The following is a 23,933-nucleotide window of genomic DNA, read 5'->3' on the forward strand; positions in this document are numbered from 1 at the left end:
CTAGCAGCAGCTAGTAGTGATGTGACGTTCTGTATCGAGGCTTCGAAGCTTGTGTCGAGTAATGGAGGGGGCGTTTCCGCGATGCGCGTATCGAGGCTTGCTTCATTTATGGGAGGAGCTGAAAATGATGACGTCCGAAGCCTCGCCGCCCGGCTGTACCACGTGACTGGTTCATGAAGTGGTCCGAACTTTGCCGCGAGATATGACAGCGATATAAACCCCTCAGACTTCATTCAAAATGTAGGTGTTTGATGGAGAGTTGCGGTTAGTGAGAGTTTGGAGACAGTTTGGAGGTTTATGAGAGTGAGGAGAGAAAGTCAGGAGAGAATGGAGCCAGCTAAGAAGAGGAGGATGTCCTCCCCTGTGTGGGAACATTTTGATTTTATTCCTCCCAACAAGGTATGTAAATTTCTACAGAAGATGTATTTTCATAATACTGATGGTGCAATACAATTTATGTTAAGCGGCTTTACTTTTGTACAAGGTGAGGTGTTTGCTATGTGCCAGGGAGCTGGGATATAACAACAACACCTCATCCATGCTTAGGCACTACAGAGCTTCGCATGAGAATAAGGGGAACACCGATTATGGAGCAGGACCAGGTGAGCCATCAAATGCCATGATAATATAGCATGCAGTAATGTTACTAAATGATATAACAATATTATACAGCTGTTATAAGTTACGTGTGTGATATTTATATTTGTGCTTTGTCTTTATTGTCTTTCCTCAGGAGAACAATCTCAAATAGATGAAGACCTGGTTAGCATGGTGATTGAGCCATTTAGCATTGTGGAGGACAAAGGATTTAAAAGATTTGTTAAATCATTAATCCTAGCTATGTTCTCCCCACTAAAAAGGACGTAAAAGCAGTGAAAATTTAGTTATTACAGAATAAAATGTGAACAGGCAGGACTGAGGCTCAGTGTGTAGCTGTCCATACCTCAGTGTTACAAAAGCACAACTACTGTCCACACCCCAACTACACCTCACCTCACAGTAAATGATCATTTCCATTTTAAGCATTTCCAAATAATCATTTTCCATACTGCCAGTATAAATATACACAGTATACTGCCATCACTACAATATACATGTTTTACACACTCCTTTTGTTGTTGACATTTACAAGCTGTGTGCAAAAGGCCACACTCTTCAAATTCATGCCAACTAATATTTTTATGTCCAGTAGGTGTCCTACTAGAGCAAATGAAGCTTCAAGAAGCTTTGCGCTGGAGTGAACCAATTGGATGAAAAGCTTCAGTGCTTCATGAAGCTTCATCTGCCCATCACTAGCAGCTAGCTTTACTGCTGCCGAGGCCCACAAGCCCACACTACTCACGTAAAGCAGCTATACTATTTCCACAACTCCACACTTCAGGCAGGATAACTACACACCAAGAACACCCCACACTGCTCACAGCTCATCCCCAGCTTATATGACCTCAGAGAGGATGATTGCCGACTGGGCTCAGGTGGTAAATGAGTCCAATGAGCAGCAGCTGTGTCCTGGGGAGAGAGAAGAGCAAGAGAGAGACAGAGGGGTGGAGCAAGAGAGGAGGAGGCAGAGAAAAACACCAAGCCCACACAAGGGCAGTATCAGGAGGCCCAGCTAGGGCTGTAACAGTGGAGAAACACCCAGAGTGTTGATAATGTGTTCCTGAGACAGCCTCAGGATCACTGCTGTCCCAAAATCCCGACCCATTGCAGAAGCCACATTTCTGGCAGCTCCCAGCCAGTTTCTGCTGATTACATTTGGTTAATCGAGTTTGGTCTTGTGCGCATTTTCTTTCATTTCAGAATTTTATCTACGCTCACTTTGTCAGCAGCAGCGCACAAGAGAAAATAAGAGACAATCACAAAGAAACAAGACTGACTGAAGGGCTGGTTAGTTTGGCAGCAACAGTGGTGCTGGGAAAAAAAACAACCCTTCTTTTTCTTCTTTTCTGTTGCTTGTCTCAGTCCAGAGGAAATGGCAAAATGGGCCAAAATTCCTCCTGCGTGTCGAGGGAGGAAATGTTTAGCCAGGGTTATGGCTGCTTTCAGGAGATTTTTCAACAGATTAGTTTCAATTCCTCTTCTCACAAGAGCCACATTAATGTTTTATCAGCCATATCTAAATAATGAATGTAACTTTTGCGTTCTTTTTTTTTTGTTGTTTTTCCATTTGTTTTTTTCATTTGCCTAATTTAATTAAACATGCATGTATACATCCATGCATGATACATGCATCAAACTACCAGAAAAAAACAGAACGCTATACAACCTTCAAAGACGCCACAGCCTCCACCCTTCTTTCAAACAAACTTAATAAGTTATATTGATGTTGATGGCAGCATCACACAGTTAACCTGAGTTCTTACTGGCTGTAGCCAGATTGTGTCTGTGATTTCACCCAAAAGCCTGAAAGCAATGTTCTGTTTAAATGTTTGATGGGGAGACTGGAAGCAGAATGTCAAACTGCAAAAAGGACAAAGATACTTAAACTTTGTCACATACAAGCAAGGATACATCACTCAGCATAACATTATGACCACCTGCCTAATATTGTGTTGGTGCCCAAACAGCAACAAACAGTGATGCACTGTGTATTTTCTTGCCTTTCTATCAGATCCAGCATTACCTTCTTAGGCAATTTGAGTTACAGTAGCTCACCTGTTAGATTGGACCACAGGGGCCAACTTCGCTCCATGACCCTGTCACTGGTTCACCACTCTTTGTTTCTTCGACCACTATGGATACAGACGACTACAGACCATGAACACCCTACAAGAGCTCCCTCCATTCCACCACATCCCAAAGGTGCTCTATTGGATCATGTTCAAGAAACTAACTAAGCTAAGTAACATGGACAATCTTGAATTATCCAATTTTGTTGAGACTGGATGAGTTATAGCCTCAGTTTCCTGTTCTTGGCTGAGAAGTTGAGTGTAGCCAGTGTGGTCGTCTGCTGCAATAGCTCATCTGCTGCAAGGTTTAATGTTTTGTACTATCACACGTGCTCTTCTGCAGACCTTGGTTGTAATGAGTGGTTATTTGAGTTACTGTTCCCTTCCTATCAGCTCAAAGCCATCTATCCTCTGACACCAACAAGGTATTTTGACACAGGAAGCTGCCAATAACTGGATCTTTTTTTTTTTCAGACAGTTCTCTGTAAATCCTAGAGATATTTGTGTGGGGCAATCCCTGTAGATCAGCAGTCAGACCAATCTGTCTGGCACCAACCATGTGGCAGAACCGTGTCAGACTAAACAAAATCACCTTTCTTCCCCCAATTTGTTGCTCAGTTTGAACTTCAGTGTTTTTTTGACCATGTCTACATTCCTAAATACATTGGGTTGCTGCCATGTGACTGGCTGATTATATATTTGTGTGATCGAGCACCTGAATAGGTGTACCCAATAAAGTTTGTGGTGAGTGTGGTGTGACCTGTGAGCCAAGAAAAAAAACAAACTTGTGCCTGTGACTGATTACGGAGATATATTGTATATGTCTAAGTAGCTAGATAAAATAAAAGATGAAACATCTTCACGAAATTTAAAGAAGTCCAGCTAGTTTATTTTCAAGATCCTTAGACTACCATGACCTGGATGACAGAGAACCTACACAGATTGCATATGCATGCCATGTATCTCTGCATTTTAATGCAAACTGTCTGATTCAGTACTGCATTCTTTGTGATTTAGTGGCATGGTCAGCAGGCCACTGGTGTGAAAGTCTCTGAGCAACCATCAGAAACAGAGTCCATGAGGGTGGCCTGAGGACCCAACATCCTCTAGTGGGCCCCGTGCTCACCAGCACTAGAGCCTGTTTGAGACGCTCCACCACCACAATCTTTATAAGGATAAGCTAAAGAGAATGGATGGATGGATATGTTGTAGTGATATCGTCCAGATTACGGTTATCAGTTGTGTTTGAAACTAATCAGTGATGCCATCAACCAAAACGGCATCAGTGTTTGTTGGTGCAGAGAGTGTTCGAAAGCAGAGAAAGGCAAAAGAGTTGAGAGAACAGCTGAAAAACTGCATGTGTTGTGAGGTTTTCTTTTATGACGCAGTAAGCACAAAGGTCTAAGGTTCAATGATCAACACTGCAGAAAGCCACAGTGCACACAAACAAGCACAGAAGCATAACATGTAAATTATTTCCCAGATTCAAACGGTTTAAGGACACCAGTGCATACAGTAACATGCACCAATCCTCTTACTAAACACACACACACACACACACACGGTCCAGTAAAACTAATCTTACTAATCACACGGTTCGACTGTTGAAACAGAACAAAGTTCACATTGTCAACAGCAGTGCTGTTTCTCCCAATCAAAGTGAGTCGGGGACAGAGAAACACAGGAAGCAAACACACTAAAAAGAAGAAACAAAGAACTGGACTTCTTTTAGCTCATTTTCTCACTGTGGAAATAAAAACACGAGATTTATTTTTCCTGCATAATCTCAGCGGCGTCAGGAGCAACTGACTGATTTCTTTAAAAGACAGCTTAACGTCAGCAAGGACAAAACTCATTAATCTCTGGAGAACATCTGTAGGTCATTTCCACCTAAAGGCCTTCAAAGCTGCATTACTGGGGGCCTAAAAACCGTAAGTAGATTTGGTTGTAGTGTTAATGATAACTGTGAGTGTGATTCATGTTTTGTATAGGTGATCCTGCTTTATCTGTACTGACTGTACACGTTCGTATGGACAAAATGAGCACAAGGTTTCATGGCCAAAGAGTGAAACAGTCACAAATGTGCAAGCTATTTGTCCGTGGACATGAACTGTATGAACTGTACTTTAAGTGGAAGTACATTTCTTGCTTGCATCGTGCATGTTTTCAACGCTCCTCTGAGGGGACACGTAACCCAGGCAACCAAGAAAAAAAGTGGTGAAACTGCCGTGAACTTTTGTATTTTAGTCTAAACCATGACCGAGATCAAACAGTCTTGTTCCTAATACAAAGCTTTTGGGAACATGCCACTCAGAGCGCATCTGGAAAGTACTCACAGCACCTCACATGACCACATTTTGTCATCATACAGCCTTCTTCCAAAACAGATTTATTTTTTATTTCACCCCATAATGAGAAAGTGGGAAAAAATAGCTTTAAACTGCAATTTTGTTAAAAATCAAACAACTTTATAACGTGTACATAAGCTGTCGCAGCCTTCCCTCGATACTTTGTTTTAAAAAAAGTAACAACTCTGCAGTGTGAATATTTTCCAAATGCACTGTGTGTACATGGACACAAGTGAATCCATAAAAGCACATGTTCATGTGAATGAGGGAAAACACGTGCGAAGGAACTCGAACAATAGATTACATGTTACAGTTATCATTTCATAACCTGCACTGAGACCGACAAGGCCGCTTGAAAGGGATGAAAACTATGATTCAAGTTTCAGCAAGGTTAGCTGAACCTGCAGGGAATTATTATTTTAAATAAATATCATTCTAAACTTTGTATCAAAACCAGTGTTTGAAACACAAAATATATAAATGTCATGACTGCAAAGGATTATCCATAATTTAGACTATAGAGGCTTTAACACCAAGCATGGAAGCAACATTGCTGCAAGTCTGGAGTGTTGCATTGTCACAGTTTACACTTCTAATCATATAGAAATACATATTTAAGCAATCACCCATCTGTGTAGTGTCCAGATGTCCATTCCTGGATGAGTACAGCCTGCAGCTGTGCAATGGTCATTGATTGCGGCTGCCTCTGATGAGCACACAGCATGTCCTAGGCAAGTTCAAAAGAAAACATATCAGGATTAAATGCTGATCAAAGACGTTCCCCGATATGTCCCTTTTTGTTGTGTTGTAGTTTTTAACCATACGGTGCAATGACAATACAGTTTATTCTGAATCTGATCCAAAGGGACAGCTACTCTGGTTGTGTATGTTCTAAGATCATTGGTTTGAGAATGTATACAAGTTTATTCAGTTCCACCCTTAACTAAAACCAGTCAACCAGAAGCGAAAACTACACACAGAATGGTTGTACTGAGAAATCAATTTAAAAGAAATTTGGAACACGTTTCTTATTTGATGTCTGGTGTTTATTCCAACCTTTGATTGGCATACACACGCTTGGCTACTAAAAATAGTCTGCTTTTATTAACCCTTTAAAGCCTGAACCATGAAATAATTGCCAGGCAATTGTAATTCTGAAAATAAAGTTCTATTTTCAATTCAATTTTATTTGAATTTTATTTTCTTTATATTGCAAGGTAGACCCTACAATAATAAAACAAAGAAACCCCCAACAATCACATGATCCCCTATGAGCAAGCACTTTGGCGACAGTGGGAAGGAAAAACTCCCAGGCTCAGGGAGAGGTGGCCAATTCACATATTTGAGTTTTAATTTATATCATATTTGTTGTTGGGTTTTGTTTTGGCAAAATATTTATTACTAAATTTATTTATTTATTTTTTTCACAGGGGTTAGTCTCAAAAACTCATGTATCAAATATGATACACTAGGTGTGGGGGGTTAAGCTGGTACTTGCTAGTGTACGTTTCTTGTACAGTAAATGCTTCATACTACAAAAGCAGCTGCAGACCAAAGAGATTTTGGGCTTTAACTGAAAGAAAAGTCGTCAGCACTACTGTTACTTATTTGTTATTTAACCTAAAACTTAGCTGTTGTCGGTCCGACACATTAAAGTACTCGCGTTGATGTGTTCTGTGATCATATCGCCACAGCAGACCTGATGTTCTCCCCGTTTCTGTTGCTTCACAGGACTAACATGGCTGTGCTGACTTCCCCCTGGGCTGATCTGGCTCTGTTCCTGCAGGGAAGCATCACGATGTCAAACAGTGATGCAGGCAGCTTTTTTCCAGTGTGGCTGTTTGGACTGATGCTCTTCCTGTCTGTCTCTCTGCTGCTGCTAGCACTGATCATCCTCCTCAGTTGGAAACTCAGACAGGGTGGGCATTTCTCATACTCACTCACAGTATTATTTGAACAGTATATTACAACTCACGTGACCCACAGGTAAACAACAAAGAACCCAAACTAAACTACACTCTGACAATTAGTTACACTGGCCTGGTTTTTGTGGATGCGTAGTGAGAGAGGACTGCCACAGGCTTTAGATTACTCAACACATGAAAAACCTGGAAACATGCCTTTTCCTTCATCTATATGTGTGCACAGGTGTTGCTTTTGCCGGCTAAATCGGACCCATTTGTTCTTTGTGCGGCCGTAAAACATAGACGTGTACACACATCCTGTTATGATCATGGCTGTGCTTTCACCATCTGCTCTGGTTCAAAGTGGATATATTAATAAAAAGATTATTCATGTGTAGAAAAATCAATCATGGGGAACTCCAGCTGCTTTTTGAGAAAATCTGACTCTTTTGTGACCCGTTTTTAAAAGACAATCATGTGGGAATGACTGCTGGGCGTGATTGGCATCAAAGCAAGAAAGTGTGCAATTTTTTGTGATTTTACATTGTCTGCTGTTTATTCGCATGCTAATTACAATCATTTACAGGTAATCAAACGCATACTGTTTGTCAGTGGTGCTCAAATTACACAAAGCTTCTATTTATGTTGGTGAGAAACAAATCTGGGTCTGTGTTCTAGATGGCAAATCACAACAGTAGAAAGAGTTTTACAGACATTTTACTATTTGATGAAAAATATTAGCTCATTTTGAATTTAATGGCAGTAATGTGTGTCAAAGTTGGGGAAAGTGCAACAAAAGGCTGGAAAAGTAAAAGAAAAAGCCAGAGGAACATTTAGCAACTAATTAGGTTAATTGCCATCACGGTGTTAAAAACAGACATGATTCTGGCACGGAAACTACTTCATGGGCTCAGGAACACTTCCTGTAATCACTGTCTGTGAATACTGTGCCATCCACACATGCAGGTTAAAGCTTTATTGTGCAAAGACGAAGCCATACGTGAACATGAACGCTGGACTGAGACAGAGTGGAAAACTGTTCTGTGGTCAAAGTTTGAAATTCTTTTTGGAAAACATGGACACTGCATAAAGAGGTGAATTGTTGAGTGCCGAATTGTTATACGCACTCAGTTCAAAAGCCTGCATCTGGTACCACACAAGGTACCAGCATTGCTAAAAGATAAAAACAAAAAAAGGAAAGTGGCAGTGAGCGTCAGTTTCCTTGGTGAAAATGCCTTGTTGATGTTACAGAAGACTGGTCAGACTTCTTCAAGCAACATAAACTCAAATAGCCACTGCTTACAACCAAGGTATGCAGAAGAGCATCTCTGAACACACAGCACATCAGACTGTACCAGCAGTTTAGGCTGCTGCTGGTGCTATAATGATGTAGGGGATGTTCTCATGGCACAGTTTGGGGCCTCTTAACACCAACTGAGCATTTTTTAAGCAGAGCCTACTATACCTAAGTACTTGCCTGGTGCTGGGCAACCACACAGTGGCAGCACCGAGCACAGCAGGCAGTCCCTAAAACAAAAGAACTCGTAATAGAGGCGCAGAGAGCTCCACTCCCATCTCATTATCAATGGAGAACAGGTGGAATATGTCTCCACCTTCAGGTTTCTGGGCACCCACATCTCCACTGGTCTCACCTGGACCCACAACACCAATGTTCTAGTAAGGAAGGGCCAACAGTGGCTGCACTTCCTCCATGTCCTCAGGAAGAACAACCTGGACCACAAGCTGCTGCCAGCCTTCTACCTTGCTTGAATGGAGAGCGTGCTCTCCTATACTGCCTGGGTGTTTGGTACTCAGTTGATAACTGAGGGAAAAAAGGCTGTGCACAGTGTAAATTAGCACTGCCCAGAAAAATCATCTACTACCCTCTGCCACCCCTGGAGGCTATCCTTAAATCCTCCAGTCTCAAGACAACTAGGGTCATCACAGGTGACCATTTGCACCCCACCCACCACCCGTTTGCCCCACTGCCCTCTGGTCGGTGCCTTGGGTCAACCAGGTCCCACACCTCCAGACTCACTAACAGCTTTTTCCCCTGGGCCATTCTGTTAACCAACACCATCGCCCCACGCAGAACTGAAATGACAAGCCTGTGGCACCAAGATTTCAACTGATGAAAATAATGTCTAAATTAATTCAAAGTGGAATATATAAAACTTATATAAAATATTGTATAAATAACAAAATTAAACTTCATTCTAGTTACAATAGTAAATGTTAAAAAGACTAAAATATTACACATAGAGCTCATAACATTCCAGTTTTCTTCTGTTTTTAGTCTTCATCTCTAATCTTTCATCCACAGCTGACGCTGATCTGTTGAAGCTAGCGCAGGACAGAAGCTCCATCAGCGCCACCCACAGGCATGTCCACAGAGGACGGCACAGAAGAAATACTGGATCTCATTTCTGCGCCTGACAGTCATGAACGGACACATTTTAACACAAATGAAGGAACACCCTCTGTATATGACACTATGTGCTCTCTCCTGAGGGGCCACATCATGCTGGACATTGAAGACACCGACGTCGTCTGCCTCACCCGACTGACATGAATTAAAAAGCATAATTTACACATGGATTTAAGTTTTAGGTATTATGTCTAATAAATATGCTGCACACATTTTCAATCACACTTCCAAGGAAATGAATGAGGAAATGAAGCGAGTATAACAATCCTTTATTTAAACAGTGTTACACAGGGGGGAGGAGTGGCTGTGTGGGGGGAGATACAAGACATTTAAGCTGCTAGACAGAAAAAACCCTACTGGTGATCACTGGTTAGCCAACAGAGAGCAATGAGGCAGTTGGTAGGTTTTCCAAAATGAGTTTCTGTAAAGTTTCCTTTGTTTGTGTGAGTTTTATTTTATTAATAAAATATAAAAAACTGTGCTGGTTTCCCGTTTCTCCAGAGTGTGAAACAAAGCCTGAGATTTAAGTGTTCAGAGGATCCTCCAATTATAACCTGCTATGACACCATGTGGATTTAACGTTCTCTGATGTGGATTCACAGGCGTAGAGGTTGGTAAAACTTTTCTTGGTGTAACCTAACGTAACATGACACATTTGGGAAAATCCGATTCCGCAGCCTCAAAGCTCATGTGATTGGCTAAGAGAGCCCAGAAGAACCCAGAAAAGCGGTTAAAGCTGGGGCTAAACGTACAAAAAGGAAAACAGTAGCAGAAATTTCCATTTGTAGTGGTTTTCAAAAAAAACAACGACACTGCAACAATTTTACAAATATGCAAAATGGAGGGGGAAACAAGAAATCCCACCTTTAAACAACTAGATCACAGAGAAAAGATGAGAAATTATGAAAAAGAAAAATCTACAAATGTGGTCACTGTGATATTACCAAAGGCTTTTTTTCTTTTTGTTTGTTTTTTGGAACATCAAAAGCTTCCAAAGCTGCCTAGTGTTGCACGGTTTACATTTTTATAAAGAAAAAAAAAAATGCTTTTCTGCTGCTTTGTCTCTTTACAAGAGGGTTCGAGGTTAAAGCTTCCCCCTCGTGGAATGTCATTTAACTGCATAGTAGAGCTCAGACCTGCGTTTCCTGATTTTAAAAAAGCTTCAGCTCTCAGTTTGATGAGCACGCTTAACTACAAAAGTTTTAAAATGGGTCAAATTGGGCAGTGATTACTCATCAAGTTAAAAAGCTGATTAGCAGTTTTTTCTTCCTTTTTTATTTCTAAAAATGAAATAAAATATCCTTTTGTCTCCCATTTAAAACACGCCCAGTCAAAGAGGGAGACGTAGATTAATCCAGACCAGTCTAAGGTGGAATGTTTATTATACTAAATCAGTGGCACTTCTTCACTTACAATCAGCTAAATTTCAGGAGAACATGACTTTGCCTTTTTGCTGCTTATGCTAAAAATGCGCGTCAAAATAAATGCACGAGACCAAGCACCTAGCACATTTAATGCCCCCAATATTTACACAAAGCTACAATTTAGTTCACTTTCTTTTTTTGTTTTTTGCAGAGTAAAAGGACAGAAAATGAATAAAACATAATGAGTTTCCATTTAGGGGGTTTCAAGAGCACTTCAAACCCTCTGATACACTTCCCTTTAAGCTGCATTTTGGCTGGTGCGTTGTAACTTTTGTTTTTTTTGCCTCAGTTTGAAGTGTGGTGACAGATTCAGAGCGTTGCGGTTTTTTTGTGGTGAACAACGTGGAAATCGGCTGAATGAAATGTAACCAAAATAAAAACAAAAAGAACATGCAGAGAAACGTTTAGCTGTAGTGAAACAGTTACAAAGCAGCCCGACGCGCTGTATGAGCAGAGATAGTCCACACGCTCTCAAACCAATTGACGTGGTAGCGTCCTACCTAGACTCACTCGAGACTCCTGGAAGATTAAACTGCGTGAAGAAGACATGCTGAATTTAATCCCATACTCTATCATATCAAGCAGGTATGAAAAGAAGCCGGCGATGAACTGAGCTGAACTACGGCGGCAAACGGGCTCCTTGGCAGTTAGCAGGCTGCATTAATTTGAGTCTGAGCTGCTTTCAAGTCATCCTCATTTTGGTACCTGTGCTAGTTGGAGCACAAAACTCATTCTGAATAATTTAAATAGCAGTGTTAATTTTGCATTATGCATTAAGCCTTCAGAATATTAAAATACTTCACTGTGGGATACAAGAAAACATGCATTATTATTCAAATTCTCTTTTATTCCCTGGTACTTATCGGGCAATCTCCCAATTATCCTTCACTTTACAGCTCCGGTCTCCCAATCCAAAGTCAGTTTATGTCTCCCTCGCTCCCCCTCAGGCCCAGCGGGAATGGTTAGTGTCGTACAGTGGACGAGCCTGGGGAGTGAAAAGCTGCTCCCATTGATAACCTTCATTTTTACTGTGCAGAAGTTGTCATTTTCAGTTCAAATCCACCTTCAGTTTAGCTTAAAAAAAATTTAAAACTGTAAAATTGATGGAATTTATTCCACCTACATTTTCGAACTACTGCTGAAGCTCGCCGACCCTATTTAAAATGTTCAAAACCCGTCTCTTCTTCCAGTTTAGCAAAAAAAGTGAATTGAACTGAAAATGCACTCACTCGGCTGCTAGTCACACACAAGGAATGTGGATGAATAATAACTATACAGGAAAAAAAAAAAAGAAATAACAGAACCAAAAGACCTGGATGACTCTCCTGCAGATGTTGAAGTTACAGCTCCCGCTCTTCTCTAATGATCAGGAAGTAGAAGTGATAATGTGAGGTGCAACGTTTCTACCATTCACCTGTGAATATGTGAGAGTGAGTGTGTTATACTAATTAAAAAAAAAAAAAAGAGCAGACCAAGTTGTGACACCCTGTTTCCTTCATGTTCCTTATAAACTATTATATTACTCTCCATTTACATCACCATGAAGCAAGAGGGGGAGCTGTAATTTAACAAGTTACCTTTCTATGCCAATGCACCGGAACCCAAGTACAGGTGCATAACCTCACTGTTATGATAAAAAGCTTTCTCTACTTGAGCATCTCAGCGTGCTGTTATTGTAAGAAACGTTAGCTGAAGGTCATCAGTACTGGTACAAAATGATCAATGCAGGATACAGTTTCATCCAGATTGGTTATCAGTGCATCCCTAGTTTCATCTTTGTGATAGAGGACAAACATGCTATCATCTGTTTATAAAACAGTTACAGAAAAAGCACAACTAAAAAATAAAAAATAAAAAGCTACAATTGTTATGCTAACAAAGTGGTTCTTTTTGTTCCCTCAGAAACAATGAGAGATTTTTTTTTTCTTTTTCTTGGTTTTGCAGTGAGGGATTTAGATCGCACCACAGACAATAAGAAAGGAAGAGAATGGCAACTTCGGTCCATTTGTCAAACCCTTCTCTCCCTGTTCTTTAAGCTCCTCTTCTTCTCCTCCTCCTCCTCTCCCGTCAGTCAAGGCTGATCGTCGTGGGTGATGAAGGTCGTTCGACAAAGAAAAAACAGTCATGACGGGCCCTTCAGCTCTGGGGAAAAAGAGAGGGGGTGGGGGGTGGGGGAGTAATCAGCCTGGGGCACTGCGATGATGAAACGACACTGGTTTCCTAATCAAAATGTTCTCCTTGTACTCCTTCCAAAATCTAATGCCTCCTTTTCCCTTTTTCTCTTTTCAACTGTTGCAGCATGTGTGATGGCAGCTGGTTTCTTTAGCAGCTTCTCCACATGCACCGCTAAATAAACCTTTCCCTATCAAATATAAAAAGATTAATAATAATAATAATAATAATAATAATAATAATAATAATGATGATGATGATGATGATGATAAGCTACTATTTTTATCATTACCTGAGTTCAGTCAATCCTCCTCAGCCAGCTCAGTTTCTTTATGAACCACCACTCTGGTAACAGACATGTCAGGATGTTGCTCTTTGGCCTCCTTAATGGCCTGGGCCAGTGCCTGCAGTACCGATGGGCAACCACATGGTGGAAGCACCGAGCACAGCAGGCAGTGGAGGGGGAAGGAGGGGGGGAAATGGTGGAGTTAAATGAAAAATAAAAGAAGAAGCAAACAGAAAAAGACATATGTGCTGGATTTACGGTCAGTGTGACATTTTACTTCTTCGGATCAAGTAAAATGCATTTAGAAGAAGAATTCACTCAAATAAAACCCATCTCAGTGATATCCAAATCTGTTGTTTTTGTGTAAATCCAGCGAATTAAACCAGACAGGCAACTTAAACAAAAAGACGAGCATGCAAAGAGATGAAAGAGACATTTACCGTCCCAAACATTTCAGGGCTACATGCAGTTTGACATGAATTCCCATGAAGCTATTCACACAGGTGAAAAGATCTCTCTGGAGTTTTCCATGTTATCTACTGGAGACTGTGGCAACCTGCTAGCAACCACTCTCAATAAATGTTGCGCTGCCTAAGTACCTGTATCGCTACACCCCAATATGGACAATGAGACTTTTTAGTATTGCTTTTTAAGTATCTGAATCTGGCAAACAGTGCACAAAAATTGCATAATTGATAATTAAGAGATGGCTCAAATTAAGGCTGGCAGAATGGATCAATTATTTTTGCTGGGGTCTTTAGGAAGCTAGTTTAAAGTATTTACAAAGGTTAATTTTCATACATCTGGACTGGACTAACTGAGATGTGATCTCCTCTGTGCAGTGTGTATTTTACTGTACTCTGATTGTCACTGAGGAAATGTGACAATCACAGAAAAACATAGTATGTGAAATTAGTCACTGCAGGAGGAAAAAAAAAAAAGCAGTATGCCAACATTTTATACATGAAAAGATGTGGTGAAGAAGTCACAGCAGCAGATTCCAACAATGAGTGGAATATGGGTGGATCTGATGGCGTGTGTCAAATAAGTGATTCAAAAATAAAACGTAGCATTAAGACTGCAAGTAACATGATTGACATGTCCCAGAAACCCATCTATTCTCTTAAATCTTCTAAATGAGAGAAAATTATTTCCTTATGAGTCAATCTGCAGAACAAGGATCTTAAATTTAAAGCTGCCAAGTTTGGACTTGGATGTGGTTTATTTATCTAAGATGACTCTTTTAGAGACTTTCACACCATCCACGTTTGGTGGGAAGAAAAGACCCCATGAGCCCAGTTGTTGGAACACGAGGCAAAGCAGAGGGGAAAGGCTGCGTCCCTGAAAACTGACCTGGTCGTGGTCGATGTCACAGTCTCCAGTAATGACGATACGTTTTTCAATCCTCGTCTCTGATAGACCGCCCTTTAGCGTCTGCAACAAAAGATCACCACATTTCAAATTGGGAAGTTTGCAAATGGCTGCAGTACAGCATTTAAATTAAGATAGGGGACATAATTTCATTATGCTATGTCACAAAGACACAGGCTCAACAGAAATTAACGTGTGTGTGTTTTAGGGTGTGTGTCTGTTCGTACCTTGGTAATATGTGTGGTTGTTGTAGTACACAAAGATTCAGAGGTGATTGTCTGAGCAGTCATCAACACTCCAGGCTCACCATCACCATTACCATCCAACTGAGAGAGACAAAAAGAGATCATTAGCTGATGTTTAAAAGAAATAAATAAATAAAACTCGTTTCCTGTAGGAGCAGAATGAAAAGATGGCGTCATGCACTGTAGCTAGAAAGGAAGCACTTTGGAACATGGAGAATGCTGACGTAGCAACGATCGGTCTAAATATTTCACACAAACAATATGAACCACGGATGGTGACACACATGGGGAAAAACTAAACAAGCTTCTCCGTTTTTTTTCTCTCTCGTGTTTGCACCTGCGCAGCCTCGTATGTGATGGTCTTGGTTTCCGTATGTACGATGGGCACTTCTTTAGTGGCTATCTCGGTTTTCTGGGCTGCAAACGTGTCTGATATAGTCACCATTTCTGTCTTTACCACAGGCGGCTGGGGAGGGAGCAGAGAGAGGAGTGAGGAGTGGGGGGAGGGAAGAGAGTTAATATATTAAACCTGAGGCAGACATGGGGAAAAAAATTAATTTTTATCTATGCAGTTGACAAATCTGTCTTCAAAATCATCTTCTATCATAATCATTTTGAAAATATTTTTGCGCAGGAAACACCAGTACATGTAGATGTAAACAGCACATGTGAGCCACTGCAGCAAAACTCATGCACAGAAGCAAGAGCTCCAAAAGCCATGCAGACAAAACCATGAGAAACACAAGTAAGACAACATCTGCAATGCAATGTAATAAAAAGAGCTATGGCAAAGGACAACTATGGAGATATCTTTGGCGTTCACATGCAGCCTAGCACTGTACCAACGTGCATAAAAAAATGAGCCAATATGACAAGCGGGACTCAAAGAGCTACTATAATGTAAACAAGGTACAAAGATGAGTGGTTGGCAATGATGATTTCCACAACACTGTCTCTGTGATGACCACAACACGCCAATTAAACAGAAAGAGGAGCATCACTGCCAAACACGCGGAGGATACGCACATATCAAAATGCAGCATGCAAAGCAAAAAGAAAAACAAAACAAAACAAAAACACACCTAACAGCACCATGCATTTCCCACTTAGGCCCCATTTACTTCACAACACTAAAAAAAACAGTAGCAACACACCACACTGCGTGGGACATGATAATGGTATGAATGGTATCTGACAACAGCAGATATGAAAGAAAGTCAAATGTATGTTTATGTAAATTAAAATAAAGACTGAAAATATTCATGTAGGTGAATTAATATGAACACCAAAACAATGGTGGTGAATTGTAACTTTAAAGCACTGCTCCTTGGTTTCGGCAGTTTTGAGCATACTAATATAAAGCTTTAATTTTCATAGGATGAAGATGAGTGTGAGGATGTACATGGGGCTTAAATATTCACACAAGCAGGAAGGAAACCGGCGCTCTCAAAAGCAGGGAAGGAAAAAAGTGGGTGTTTCTATAGTTGGCAGGAGAGGGATCAAAGCCCGGGGAAGCTCCGCAGTCGGCCCAGTGAAGACTTTACCTCAGAGCAACAAATAACCTGTGGCAGCGGCTCTGTTTCAGTGAGCGAGGGCTCTCCGTTCATTTTAGGCTCCTCCTCTTCTTCTGCACGAGCATCCATTACAGTCACACCCTCTTCAGGCAGGGTGAGGCCGTTAGGAGCTTCATCGGGCGTCACCATCGGATCATCTGTGCTCTCCTCAGTCTCACGCTCAACTTCTTTCTCTTCCTCTGCATTTGTTGTCTTCTCTGTCTCTGTGTCGTCCTCCTCCTTGGACTCCACTTCTTCTCGACAGGTTTCTTCTGCAGGCTGGATGACTTCAGCTGGAAGAGAAGAAGCATCTGAAGCCAACACCTGTAGCTCTGGCGTCTTATCTTCCTCTTGCTTCTCCTGCTCTTCTTCCTCTTCCTTCTCCTCAGGTATTTGTGTGTGAGAGATGGACACAGGGAGATATGGATGGTACTCTGCTTCTTCTTCACTCTCGCTCTCAGATGAAATGCTCTCTTCCTTCCTCGGCTTTGCTTCCTCAACTACCACCGCTTCCTCTTGAACTTCCACTTCCTGTTCCCTCATTTCCTGCTCTGCAGAAGGAGCAGCGGGGGTACTGGCTGCAACCGTGACAAGTCCAGGTTTGGGAGCTCTGGAAATCTCTTGGATGACAACAGTCTCCTCGATTTCAACCTCGGTTGTCTACACACACACACACACACACACACACACAAGCACGCATGTACACCCGGTTCACAGACACAAACACAATGAAGTGCGCAAACACACATGCGCACACACACACCACAACAACAAACGCATGGAGACAAGAAAACAAAAGAATAAAATGATCATTGAACACAAATGGGAAAAAATTAAGCTCAGTTAAAAGATAATAAAGTAACACCAACAGAAGAAGATGAAGAACTGTTGACAAAGAGACAAGAAAGGGAGGACAGATAATGAAGGGTGTAGCAGGAACAGAAAATTTAAGCTGCAAGTGGAAAATGAATGAAGGCATGAAGAAAGTAATGGATAAAAATTGTCATGAATGTAGGGTTGGAGGAATTAATAGAAGAAGGTCAGGACCACCTTTGCGGGTTCTTTGGTATCAGAGATCGTGTTATCAGCTGTTGCTGCTTCTGTTTGGGGCACACTCACCTGCGTGACAGAGAAGTTAGCATGACATTATTAATCACACACCATCAATGTTAGCAGTATTAAGATGTCTGTTATCACGGCATGTGGGAATGGGCTGCCTTTGTTATTTGTGCCCAATCCCCCTCACTTTTATTGTCTCTTATTCTGTGCCTGGTGGACTGTTTTTTCATGCAACCCCCATAAAGCATAAGGTTCCCTGAAGCAGGGAAAAGAGACGGGATAAAAGAACCAAAAAGAAAAGGTAAAACAAAAAGATGAAAGATGGATTAAAGAGAATACCACATCAATAAATAAAAAAGGTTATCTTCACATACATAAAAAGGCAAAAGAAGCGTGGTATTGAAGTCAGCAGTGTCTTTGAGACGACCACGAAAATACATCATAATGGATTCAGTCCTCACTTGAAAACCTTTTTGTGTAGTTTTAAAAGCTCCTGTTAAAAAAGCCACTAACCAAGCACATTATTTGGCTGCCATTTCAGCTTTTCTTTTTACATTACGAAAGCTGCTGCTTCAATACCTGCTGCTTTTAATATATTTATTTTTTAAGCACAGATCCTAAAACGGAGCAGATTAGTACATTAGCATTAAATTCACACATATTTACAATCACTAGCAAAATAAAATATGAAAAATAAATGTTAAAAAACAAAGCCATGCACCCATTCATAGATGAGTAGGTTTAGATTAAATGCATTATGGTCATTGTGTGCCCGTTCTTTTGGGATGAATGGAGCCGTCACAAACTAATTATCGCTACCATTCATCCGGCATCTACAGCAGGCATTATGGGCATCTTAAACCCCTTTGGTTTGTAAACGCATCTGGCAGGCATCCTTAGATACCTGAAGAATTACAAAACGTCAGTTTACTCTCAAGTTAAACAGAAAGACGATTGGTTAAAGGTACAGGTGACCCTAAAATCAAAAATACATGTATTTCTTCTAGATTGTAGTTTTATCTAGCCATATCACTGTGCAGAAGGAAGCATCTACCTTGCTTTGGTTGGCAGGTGTAGTTTGGTACAAAGAAAATGGCTCATAGAGTTCACATCCAGGTGAGTAAATGTGTCATTATTACAATTTTGGTGTGTTGAGCAGCTCAAGCCAAGTGCAGTTGATCTATTATATTCAAGAGGGCAGAAATCTTCACAGCCAAGACGAAGTAAACAGCACTACAGCCTAGAAAAAACATGTATATTTGATTGTGGTATTAACTTCCCCTTTAACCAACAATCCTGAGTAGTTTATGTTTTTGAATTAAAGTAAAGCGACTCCTAAATGCTTGGTAGTAGCAGAAGCACCTCAGTGGCAGAGAGGGCGGTAGATAGGGTTGCAAGAGGCCTTTGTGGTGCAGAAAAACTGCAGACAGCAGCGGAAGAAGAAGTAGCAGCTGAACTTGTAGTTTTAACAGCATCTAGTGGTGGTTCAGGAAAAATGCAGGCAGCCTTAGCAGTTGAATCAAGTCCAATGTCAGTGTGTCTACTGAAAAGAACTGACGCTATCTCCTCTGCAAGACTCTATAGCAACACACAATAAAAAGGACAGAGAGAAGACACACAGAAGCATGAACAAATGAGACAGACGATAAGATCTTATATAGGAGAAAAGCCAAAAGAAGAGAAATCATCCTCAAAAGCATACAGATGTACAAAGAAATGCTTTATGATTACATAGTAGAGGTGTAACAGTTCTAGAAGTCACTTCTTATGATAGCCACAGGAGTAGCTAAGCTAGTAGCTGCTTCCTGTGTGTATATTAGCCAAACTTCACAGTAAAGGACTGTTTTGGCATGTGTAACAGCAGTTTTTGCATTGCTGTTATAAGGATGTGTAAATATAGGATGGGAAACAGCTGTTGAGCAACACTCTTAGTAAAGTGTGTAAACCTGTGGATGCTAAGACCTATTCAAAGTGTATATTAGAAGATAAGATCTTAAATAGGATAACCTGAGAAAAGCCAAAAGAAGAGAAAGAAGTTACTACTCTTTCATGATGTCAGCTAATGGGGATCCAAAAGTGCAAAGTATGCACAAATCTGTGGATTTCAAGAATTGTTACACCACTATTACAGAGTAAACTAGAAACAGACAGAAATCAGAAAATTGGTTTTGAGTAGAACTGAAATGAAGTAGAAACCCATGTGCTGTCAAAACTCCAACGTAACATCAGTCCTGCTGGGAGGGAATGAACAGTTATTGATGTTTGGTCAGTTTTCTTCAAAGGAAAACCCAGAAATTATTGTTAAGTGATGGATGAGCTATAATGAACACACTGTGGAAACACCACCACGGCACCAAGTAACAGAGTGCAGATTAAAAATCTGCTGCCATAAAGTTGGCACACTCCAAAAAACCCATTCAAATATAAGCGATAAAAAGAAAGCAGTGGGTGTAGTGATACAGACTGCACTCCAAAACAAAAAGAAGAAAACTTTGAATTAGAAAAAAAGGTCAAAACATTTTTTTTACTACAGGGACTGCAATGTTGTGTTTCTACAGCAAAAGACACAACTGAAATCCTCTGCATAACGCTCCATCGCCTGCACTATTGTTGTAGACTAAACTATCTGCAGTTCATGTGTCTTGCAGTGACAAAAACATCCAGACAGACGTACCACTTGTTGCTGTTGCAAACGTATCGTAGCAGGAGAGGAGGTGAGCCGTTTCTCCCACTGGTTGGGCTGAGGAGGAGAGGGAGGTGGAGCTTCCATAAAGGAGCGTTTTAGCTGGCTAATGCTAGCTTGGTGTTTCAGAACCTCTTCTTGGGTCTTATCATGGTCCTAATGGGGAAGGGGAGGAAAGGATAGGTATAAGGGGAAGGGGAGGTAGGAGGCAGGCAGAGAGTGAATGACATGAATGTGAGTGATGAAAGATCAGAAAGGTGGGAAACATGGGATGTAAGAGATGTGAGAAGTAAAGAGGAAAAGAGGAAGTAAAAGCCAGAGTAGAAGGAGAGTTTAAAAAAAGGGAGAGCAAGATCAAGAGACAGAAAAATGATGGGAAAAGGAAGGAAGGAAAAGAAGGAGGGGGATAGTGAAGGAGAAATGGGGAAGGATAAAAGGAGAAAGGGACGGGGAGGGAAAAATTGTGGTCACAGGAACATTAGTCTGTCAATATGAAGGGAAACAAGATGGACGCCGTGCTTCACTGCAGCATTGTTTAAAAAGCCTTGAAATCATATACATGACTTATCACTAGCGATGCACCCACATATCAGCCAATATCGGTGATTTTGATCATTTGACTGTATCACACTATCAGCAAATTCTGTCACATCAAATCTGCGACAGGTTGAAATGTAGTGTAAAAAAAGACCTATAAGACATTTAAACAGCTAAGTTGTCTTTTGATAATCACTGAAAATACTGATTTACTGGAGTTGTTTCACAATTGGTGCATGACGGCTGATTACTTATGAATTACAGCAAGCTGCAGTGAAACAAGGCCCACCATCTTGTAAGGACTTTTCCCTTAAAACAGACCAGGAATGGCATCTGCAGAGCATGGAGCTGGTAGTGCTAGTCTGCCTCTCCCTTACCCTTTATTCCTATCTGACTGCTTACTTATTATTAGTTTATTTGTTTAGTTTAGTATTAGTTTTCACTTTTCCATTTGACTTTAATGTCATTAGTAATAGTTGTTTTGTTACACATCAGGTATCTTTTCCACCAGGTCTGCCTCCATCTGTTCCTCATCTCATTCACACAAGCATGGAGACATTTCATGAAATTGAGATAAATTAGACAAATTTTCTTAATGTACTGAGAAGGCTGCAGGATTTAATCCAACACAGAGACACTGGCACAACATACTGAGGAGAAAAATACTTGTTCAGTCTGCTCTAACCACATTTAACATTTCAGCTAACACTGATTAGTGTGTAGACTACTCTAGTGCAACGGATCACTATCAGCCCCATGCTTCACACACAGGTTTTGTTGTTTTAGTATGTTATCACACCACAGATCACTTGACTTTTTGGCAGCCAATCACCAGAAAACAGGAAGAAAGCTCCTCATGTGTGTTAGGGAGGCTGGATTAGTCAGGTTAGACACAGCTGCCTGGCAATAATCAAACTTCTGACCAATCGAGAATCCAGAATACAACAAGATAAAATTTAAAAAACTGCAATCAACATGCACAGAGCATGCATTTAAGTCACCATTAGTCCACAGAGAAGCCATTGTGAACACTCAGTCAAGGAAATTTTCTGCAAGAGCCCATTTCTGCTGTACTGTTGTGCAGATACAAAACTGAGGTTTCTGACACAACTTCAACTAATTCCAAGGAGCAAGGAGAAGAATAAAGGTCTAAAGAGGCTGATGTTGCTGTTGTGCACATACGCAAATCTTTTTAGTGTTTAGTTGGGGATTATATCTGTCAGGAACACCCTTAATCTCATCTCTATCCCTCAGACAACATTGGCTACAAACATAACCATCACATAATACTTGGCTAGATTAATTCCAACTGTTGAGGACTACTGAGAATCAAATAACGGCTAAATGTTGTAAACAATCTCAGTAGTGCATTTAAAGCTCATTTTCTCATTGTGTTGTCCCAGGACTCAGTGACCAGACAAAAAATTAAATATTTGGCCATTACAACAGTAACATTACATTACAACAGCTAAGTGAGTGAAATAAAACAAAAAAATGTATTATGTAATACAAATGTTAAAAATATGTATTTAAAAGTCTTTCTTCATGTGGCAAAGGTTTCCAACTCAAACATCATAAGGACCAAATATTTTATTAAGACTGAGTTAACTACCAACACAAAGTGTTGTTTCTAATGCAATATAATTTTTAACATTCCGACTAATATTACAGAAATTTAAAAGACCAAATCTGAAACTAACAACGAGAAAATGAAAGGACAAAAACTGCACAAAACTACAACTATTGTATGAAATGTGTGATCAGTCATGCGGTTTCTTGTAGCTTGTTTTAGCATCCACTGCTGACAGATAAAGAAAGCGAGCTCTTTTTTTGTAAAACAGAGACCCCACAAACTCAAGAGCTGTGGAAACTACATTATCAAGCTGAAAGATGCCAAATATCTGAGTTGAATTGGGACAAATTAGGTGATGACTTGTGAGTTTTTCCACATGTAGAAATGTTGATTGGGTTCTTGTTTAGGTGACATTTGTGTTTTATCACAAAAACAGTGAAATTTCCAAGTTGAGCTGTTCAAAGGAGCTGCCATGTGAATGAGGACAACTAGCACTGAAATGTTTTCAACTTTCCAAGATCATAACTGTTGATGTTGGACCTGAGTACAGAGTTGATTAACAAACATACACACACACAAACACATGCGGGCATGCACGCAGAGCCTGAGAGTGCGAGAGGGCAGCAGTCTTGTACAGTATAGTTGTAGATCTGATGGCGTCAGAATACACAGAAACATGTAGGTCTCATTATCAGCCATCGGACGATACCAGTACCAACCTCCAACATTAAATTACTGTGCCTCACATAAATATTGTCCCCATGCACTCTCAACGAACTCTGGAAGGCAGACATACAGCACACAATGAAAAAAATAATAATTAATTCAAAAGAAATTAATAAATGTATGGTGAAAATTCAGTGCACAAATAAAATAAAACAAAACTAACAGAATGAAAACAACAAAAAAAATTACATATAACCAAAAAAAAGTGAGATGTTGACACCAAAAATGTCCCAAATGTCTCGGGTGAACGTTGGATGATGGGTACAAGCACAAATGTTTTCATTTTGGTATTCCACATGAATGTCACAGTTGTTGATACTCGTACCCATGGTAAACATGCAAAATCCAAAGCAGTCAAAACACCAACAGATGTTCACACAAACCATCAAAACCACACTGCGCTTTCAGGAAAACTCAAAAATAACGAAAAGAACCTCAGGTGCAAACCAGAAACCAGACTGAAACTGTAAGCCACAGCAGAGCATCTGAAAGTGAAAACAGTTGGGTGAAAGTGCCCAGATCTATTTTTAAGAGTCAAACCCAATCTGGAATTCAAATGTAGAGCATGAGGTATAAATTTAAATTATTGCAACATGAGTCAATAACTTTTTTTTAAGGTTATAAAATTCCAGATTTGGTTCTTGTTTAAAAAAGAAACCCCAAACTACCTCCATAGATTCAAGTCAGGGCAACTTCACCCTGGGAAAAGAATAAACCCAACCAGTAAACCAACCCACACGGGCCACAGGCCAATGCACAACCAAATAACCAATAAGATGAATGAACCTGAGGGGGGCCAAGTTCACTGGATCCAGGTGAGTGCTGGTGAGGTAAAGTCGAGGAGACAATAAGGACAGGTTTGCTCCATTGCAACATAAAACCAATGTTGTAAACACTTCACACTAGTTCTTAGCTGCATAATGTCAATTTATTCTGATCTCTTTAATATTTGCAA

The 23,933-nt window shown here is 40.5% G+C and overlaps 1 protein-coding gene and 1 long non-coding RNA gene across 19 annotated transcripts in view; one reads left to right on the forward strand and one right to left on the reverse strand.

The window, feature by feature from the left end:
• Positions 1-4,306: 4,306 nt before the first annotated feature.
• Positions 4,307-12,630, forward strand: LOC146557611 (uncharacterized). Its single transcript, XR_014888482.1, has 3 exons — positions 4,307-4,600; positions 6,749-6,936; positions 9,245-12,630. It is a non-coding gene; the product is annotated as an uncharacterized LOC146557611 (long non-coding RNA).
• epb41l2 (erythrocyte membrane protein band 4.1-like 2) overlaps positions 9,602-23,933 on the reverse strand; it is a 50,965-nt gene continuing 36,633 nt past the window's right edge. For 3 of the 18 annotated variants that reach the window (XM_085246030.1, XM_085246031.1, XM_085246032.1), the window contains exons 16-26: positions 23,765-23,800; positions 22,972-23,031; positions 20,134-20,298; positions 18,822-19,037; positions 17,451-17,519; positions 16,392-17,060; positions 15,185-15,313; positions 14,830-14,928; positions 14,585-14,665; positions 13,238-13,349; positions 9,602-12,915 (exon numbers count right to left, since the gene is read on the reverse strand). In XM_085246030.1, the coding sequence (XP_085102156.1) occupies positions 13,248-13,349; positions 14,585-14,665; positions 14,830-14,928; positions 15,185-15,313; positions 16,392-17,060; positions 17,451-17,519; positions 18,822-19,037; positions 20,134-20,298; positions 22,972-23,031; positions 23,765-23,800 (1,626 nt within the window). In that variant the 3' untranslated portion in view covers positions 9,602-12,915; positions 13,238-13,247. Of the gene's footprint in view, positions 12,916-13,237; positions 13,350-14,584; positions 14,666-14,829; positions 14,929-15,184; positions 15,314-16,391; positions 17,061-17,450; positions 17,520-18,821; positions 19,038-20,133; positions 20,299-22,971; positions 23,032-23,764; positions 23,801-23,933 lie in introns of those variants that run through there. The other 15 variants (XM_085246042.1, XM_085246043.1, XM_085246035.1 and 12 more) reach the window with 14 other exon arrangements.

The sequence above is a fragment of the Mchenga conophoros genome, linkage group LG15 (assembly GCF_057382185.1).
Source record: "Mchenga conophoros isolate Kocher_MC1m ecotype Shallow Benthic linkage group LG15, M_conophoros_male_GT1.1, whole genome shotgun sequence".
NCBI lineage: Eukaryota > Metazoa > Chordata > Actinopteri > Cichliformes > Cichlidae > Mchenga > Mchenga conophoros.